Raw genomic sequence first — 6,419 nt, 5'->3', positions numbered from 1 at the left:
TCCCTCCCGGGTGCTCGTCGTGCTGTTAAGGGGAGGGCTGCCCTAAAGGAACTCTGCAGAGCCTTAGGGACCCCACCCCTACTCCAGCTTTCTGGACCCCACCCCCTACTCCAGTGACTGGAAACTACAACTCCCAGCAGCACCCGGGAGAGAACGGAGGCCCCAGGGGCGGAGCTAGCAGGAATTCTGGGACATTGGGGGATAAATAGGGCGGATTGCGTGGCGCGCTCGCTCTCTCGCTCCGGAAGCAGCTCTCCCGACCTTGTGGCTTGGTGCATTCAGTCAGCCAAGCGTAAGGTATTCCACTTACTTTGCATCCCGCTTTCTTCCCCTGGGCTGCTTCCTCTTCCTTTCCCCTTTTGTAAATAATCCCGGTATTGACCCTTTTGTGTGTCCCTGCAGTACAACCGAGAATTGAGCGCGGGTGCCCCACACAGGCGCCGGTCCACTCTGGGTGCCCTGTAGCAGTGCGACCGGCTCTCCAGCCAGGCTGCCTCTCGCCTCGACCCCGGCCCCTCACTTCCACCTTGTGGAACCCAGCCCGTGGCCAGACCCCTCATACCGCCGCCGTTTCCGTCCTGAGTCCCCCGCCCACCGGTATCTGACCACCACTCCAGACTGGGCCGTTCCCTTTTCCCAGATCTTGAGGCCGTGCTCGGCCCTCCTGTGCCGCCTCCACTGCAGCCCCCCCCCAAGCCTGAACCCTCTCCTACTCCCCGCACTCAGCTCTGGGATCGCCACCCCCAGCACTCAGCCGGGCCCTTTCACTTGGGCAGCACTGAGGCTGGGGCTCCACCGGACAGCCTGGGCCTCCCAGCAGCACCCAGCTGTTGGGAAATAACCCCAACAAAGAGCTGGGCTCAGGTTTCAACACAGTTTTATTGGGAGGTTTTGTTTTCTGTGAAATACACTAGAGTCGGGGGAAGGGGGGGGTCACATCCACTTTGCAAGATAAGGGTTTCCCACCAGGAAAGGAAGATGCGGACAGGGCTAGCGTTGGGGTGTGGGTGCTTCTCCCACCGCCTCCTGCTTTGCTCACTTTCCATTTCTCAGAAAGCACCAGACACAGACACAAGACAATAAACACGGCAAGATCAACCTCCACGGGGGCCTGCCCTCCCCCTCAGGCTGTGGCTGGCTGCGGTGCCCCAGCCCCAAGGCCTGGCTTTGGGGGAGGGCCACTGCTCCCTTCTCAGAGTGGGCCCAGGTTAATAAATTAGAATAACTTATGGGGTGGGGTAGGGTGGGACACAACTTTGTGCTGGGAGGGCCCCTTCTCTCCAACAAGCAAGAGTTGGTGGGGCGAGGCGGGGCATCTCCAAAGGCCACTACAGTGGGGTAAGAGCGGTGGGGACAGAAGTTGGCTTTTTTCTCCACTTTCTTCCCAAACAGAGCAGAATTAGGGGTCGGGGGAGAGACAAACACAAGGAGCAGAACCCTCTTTTCCAGGATAAGGAAGGGTCAAGAAAGAGGACACTATCCAGCCCCCCCATCTCCCAAACCATCACTAAGATTAAGGATTTGGTCAGTGAATCAATGAGGTGGGTGACAGGAATGTGGCGGGGGGGGGGGGGAGCAGAGGGTGCTGGAGACGGGGTGCCCAGCCACACCCATCTCCCCAGCCCTACAGGACAGACTCCGGTAGGGGGAGAGGGCCTGGGGCCAGGGGTCAGCAATCACTGATCAGCTTCTCCAAAGACATCGTTCTGTTTGCGCTTCATGTTCTCAAAGTCAAAGGCGGAGCCTGCCATGCGCTTGTAGATGTCTTTGATGTCATTACAGGTTGTCTCGAAGTGTGTGGTGGCGTCATAGGAGCAGGAACAGAACACCTGGAAACAGCCGGGGCCCGGGGCCCGGGGCCCAGGGTAAGTGGGGCAGGGCCCTGGGCACACAGCCAGGAGCCAGGGCTGGGACAGGCTGCTTACCTGGCTCTCGGCACCGTCGTCGACAGGCTCATACAAATCACTGATAGCCACGAACCTGAGGGCAGGCGGAGGAGTGGGGATGGGCACCACAGCCAGGCTGGCCTCCCCAGGCTCCTCCCACCGCCAGCCTGAGCCCCAGGGCCCCGGCCCCCTGGCCCCTCACTTCTGGTCAATGGGCTCCAGCAGCTCCAAGGCAGGCTCCACCTCTTTTTCGGGCTCTGCGGTCTCCACTGTGGTGCTGGCGATGGCGATGTACTTGCCCTGTGCAGCCACGTTGTGCGCGTAGGAGATCATGCACACGTAGATGTCTGGCCGCCAGAAGGGCTCGTTAACACTGGCACGGAGAAGCCCCGCGGCGCAGCAGGCAGCACCACAGCACCACTCTCACCGAGGCAGGAGCCCAAGCCACCCAACCCGAGGGCCCCATGTCATGGGGACTGTGACATGGGTCCCCTTCCTTCCATGGAGGCCGAGCGCTCCACGGCTGAGGGGGAGAAGCAGAACCACCCCAGAGAGCGTGCCCTGGAAGAAAGCCCACCTGACTTCCTGTTGACCTGATTCTGGGGGATGATGATCTGGCAGGAGTTGGCGTCGTTGGTGTTCTTAATGGGGTGGCTGAGGATACAGATGATGCGGATGACCTGGCCAGCCTTCCGCACTCGGTCGGGGATGTAGCTGGGATCGCAGATCAGCTGCTTGCAGCGGGCCACCTGGGAGTGCACCAAAGGGCTTGTCCCTGTTCAGTCACTCCCTGGGCAGACATGGAGCTGGACCCGTGAAGGCTCGCAGCCCTGGCTGGCTTCAGGGCCCACTCTGCGCCATCACCACTGGTCCGCCCTAGCACAGTTTTGCCCTAGCCTCAGGGAGGTGGGCCCCAGTACGCAGAGGCTAGGCAAGGCCACTCTGCTGAGACATGGCGATCAGAACAATATCTGGACCCAACACTGCCCGTGGGCACTGAAACATTTCTCAACAACAGGAACGACTGAGGGGACTTCTGGAGCCCCACCCCCCAAGCCAAGGCCTCCTGAGTCATGGTCACTGGGCCAAGAACCCCCAAGGAGAGGACTGGGCTTCCCCCTACCCCCACAACATCACGGTGTACTCATAGGCTCACCTCTCCCTCGGACTTGACACCCACCACCTTGCCATTCTCCATGATGATGTCATCCACGGGCTTATTCAGCATGTACGTCCCCCCATAGATGGCACTCAACCTGTGGTGGGGAAGAGTGCCAGGAGTCTCCCTCCCAGGACAGTGGGAACCGTTGCCCTTGCAGCCCCCACCCCCTACTGGGGCAGAGAAAGCTGCCTCAGAGTTCAGCACTAAATTCAGAGCGCTCCTTCCTCACTGGAGCTTCTACGCAGAATATCTGCCAAGCATGAGCTGGGGGAACAGGCTCCGAAAAGACTGACTGCCGGTTCCAGAGCCCTAGGCTCAGGCCTGGCACTGCCTGACTCAGACAGGAGCTGAGCAGACCTTTTTTGGGGGCCTGGCTGGACTGCCCCTGGGTGGTGCAAAGTGCATTCAAGTCACAGTGGGAAGGATGAAATGCTATGAAGTGCTCAGGGGGCAGTCTCCATTCTAAACCTGAGTCCTGCTAGATGCTGCCAACTGAAACATGCCAGGCGCTCACCTTGCAAAGCCCTGGGGCAGCTCCCCAAGGCCGTAGAGCGGGTATAAATATGGGCTCTTGCCATACCGGGCCAGGGACTCGCTGTACAGCTTGATGCGATTGATGGTCTCAAGACAGGGCTGATCCAGGTAGCTGGGGGGACAGGGTTGGGTGAAGAGGCTCCTCCAGCAGCACCCCCCACTTCACCCCCACCCAAGCATTGAGCCAGCCTTCCCCCCCACCCTCCATGGCCTGGGGAAGACCATGGGTCAAATGGAGGGAAGGAGTGGACAGGTAGCGTGGGGGCAGGGAGCAGCCGGCAGGAGTGGAGTGGGCAGCGTGAGGGAGAGCCAGGGGCCATCCATCATGCCAGCTTCCCCTAACTCATCAGTTCGGTAGAGCGCCAGGGCGTGGCCAGTGAAGTCGATGACATCTTGACCCAGATCGAACTTTCGGTAAACATCACGCATGCTGGTGTTCTGGGGGTCAACACCCTCAAAGGTCTTGGGGTCGTTCTCATCAAAGTTGGCCACAAACACCAGGAACTTGCGGAAGCGTCTTTTCTCAAACATGCCCATCAGATCTGTGGAGAGGGCGAGAACAAACCTCCCACCGCGAGCTGGGAACCTCCCCTCCCCCCCCACCAGGCGCCTGGCCCCAGCTCAATTCTGCACTGACTGCTGTGTGCACTTAGGTTAGCATGTCTGTCCCTTTTGGCCTCAGTTTCCCTTTCTTTCCAACAGGGGCTGGCCTGGACAGGTTCTGAGGGCCTTCCAAGCTCTGACACTTGGGGGTGTTCATAGGCCAGGTTGGGCCCAAATCAAAGAGCCTCCCCCTGATGTGGACATACCTCCTGGCCACAGCATTAACTATAGGTGGAGCAGAAGAGGGAAGACAGGGCAAAGGGCTTCAGGAACTGCATGAGGAATGGACACCCTGTTCTGGACCACTGGCCCCCATGATTCTCTGGCTCTGGAGACCCGCACTCACTGGATGCCAAGGCTTCCGTCTCAGTGGATGGCACTTTATAAATCTTGCCACCTTTGTAAACGAAGCTGCCCTCCACCACCTTGAAATCTAGGTAGCGAGTCACCTCTGTGTACAGTAGCATCTTTACCAGCTGCCCTGTTGGGGGTGGCGGGGGAAGACAGCACCGTCAGCAGGGCTCCCTCCAGAAGCTCCAGCTAGTCTGGCTGTCTCTGCTCTGGAGCCAAACCCCCTCCGGTTGTCCCACTCACCACCCCCACCTCCTTCATCTTCCTCACCGTTGGCCATAAGGAACTTGGGGATCAGGTCAACATTCCAATCTCGGCCCCGGCCCATCGCCTCTGGGGGGCCCTCCAGTAACTGAAAACGCTTATACAGCTGCAAGCAGGAAGGAGAGAGGCACCTCAAGGACCGCCTCTTCCCACCCTGCCCCCACTAGAAGCCCTGGGGAGCAGGGCTTCAGATCTGCCAGGGATGAGCAGGATCGGGGTGCCCTCACCTCCTCCAGGGGTGTGATGGAGGAGCTCTCGCCCCCATAGTACGGGTTCCGGTCCATGTGCAGCACCTTCTTCCCATTCACTGACATGATGCCCGATAGGATGCATTCCTGCGAAAGGGGCGACGCTCGGGCATGGCACTCCCAGCTGTCACCAGCGGGTTTGCTCCCGCCCCAAACAGGAGCGAGCACAGAATCAGGACTCCACTCCGTGGACAGCTCCTTCCACCCAGCCATCCCTCCCCTAGCCCAGGGCGAGCACTTCAATGGGCCAGTGACAGTCACCCAGTGGACACACAGGCAGACCTGCTGCGGAGGAACGGGGTGTAGGGGGACAAGCAGAATGGGCAGCACACACAGAGGGGCTCTGGCCGCCTAAGTGCCAGGAAAACCACCTGCGTTGAGTGGGAGAAAAGGCAGCGGAGAGGACACAATGAGCCAAGCTGCCGAGGGGCCACTGCAGAGGGCGGGGCAGCCGACGGGGAGATGACAATGAGTCCACAGGCGGCCCCCCTGGGTGCTCCCGCTAGTGGGCAGGAGCACCCGACCCTGTCTCCACCTGCACGGGAGGGGCTTCTGTGCCCTCCACCTCCCAGGGGAACAGTCTCCCGAGAAGCAGTGCAAAGGGGTTGGGGGGCAGGCAGAAGACAAACGCCCTCACGATGACTGTCACCAGCCCAAGGACAAAGGCTGCAGACAGTGCTCGGCCTGAGGTCTCCATGGGAAACCTGGGTGGGGTAGCGCACCGTGGTCACTACACCTGCCGCTGCTCCTTCTGGAACATTCTCTGGGTTCCCAGGACCCCAGCAGCAGCAGCAGGCTGAGGGCCCACCCTGGCAAGGACCCCCCCCGCCCCCGCCATCTGAGGTCCTTGGGCCCCACCCCACTAGGCTTAGCGCAAGATGGGAGGGCAAGCTGGCGGGCGGGCCAGAGGGCGGCGTCGGAGGACCCCGGGGGGCATCGGACCGACTGGGGGTGCGTTTCCCGGCCCAGCCGCTCGAGGCAGGGGTGACGGGAGGGGCCGGGGGCCCGGGAATTGAGGGCGCGTCAGGAAAAGGACAGCTTGTAAGAGATGGGGCCCCGGCGGTGCGCAGAGGCTGAGCCGTCGCGCGGAGGCGGGGGGCTCGGACTCTCTTTGGGGGAGGCGGGCGCCGGGGCGCCCCCGCAGACGGCAGTGACAAGAGGCCGGGGCGGGCCTCGCAGCGGCGCCTCGGGGCCGAAGCCGCACTTACGGTGAGGCCAGTGCCCAGCACGATCACGTCGTACTCCTCGTCCATGGTCGGGATCAGTGGCAGCGGCCGCGCGGCTCCTCCTCCTCCTTCACCTCAGCCGCCGCCGCCGCACTGGCCAAAGATGGCGGCGCCGCGCCCGACCCCTCCGCCGCGTCAAAGAGTC

General features: G+C 61.4%; 1 protein-coding gene across 1 annotated transcript; it reads right to left on the bottom strand.

The window, feature by feature from the left end:
• Positions 1-860: 860 nt before the first annotated feature.
• Positions 861-6,385, bottom strand: GDI1 (GDP dissociation inhibitor 1). The gene is made up of 11 exons (XM_012734498.1): positions 6,257-6,385; positions 5,028-5,135; positions 4,807-4,906; positions 4,532-4,666; positions 3,926-4,124; positions 3,563-3,694; positions 3,043-3,142; positions 2,464-2,635; positions 2,089-2,233; positions 1,926-1,980; positions 861-1,829 (listed from the first exon to the last, which is right to left on the bottom strand). The coding sequence occupies exons 1-11, from the start codon at positions 6,299-6,301 to the stop codon at positions 1,677-1,679; spliced, it is 1,344 nt and encodes a 447-aa protein (XP_012589952.1). The 5' UTR covers positions 6,302-6,385; the 3' UTR covers positions 861-1,676.
• Between the last annotated feature and the right edge of the window lie 34 nt (positions 6,386-6,419).

The sequence above is a fragment of the Condylura cristata genome, unplaced genomic scaffold (assembly GCF_000260355.1).
Source record: "Condylura cristata isolate star-nosed mole 26May11 unplaced genomic scaffold, ConCri1.0 scaffold00057, whole genome shotgun sequence".
NCBI classification, from domain to species: domain Eukaryota; kingdom Metazoa; phylum Chordata; class Mammalia; order Eulipotyphla; family Talpidae; genus Condylura; species Condylura cristata.
This window is presented reverse-complemented; position numbering and strand designations above follow the sequence as displayed.

Bases quoted from the DNA above. Each gene is read 5' to 3' on its own strand.
- GDI1 (XM_012734498.1), bottom strand. From the start codon at position 6,301: ATGGACGAGGAGTACGACGTGATCGTGCTGGGCACTGGCCTCACC. The intron at 2,636-3,042 runs GTGAGCCTATGA...GTGCACTCCCAG, and splicing joins GTGTCAAGTCCGAGGGAGAG to GTGGCCCGCTGCAAGCAGCT. The intron at 1,981-2,088 runs GTGAGGGGCCAG...GCCTGCCCTCAG, and splicing joins CTGGAGCCCATTGACCAGAA to GTTCGTGGCTATCAGTGATT.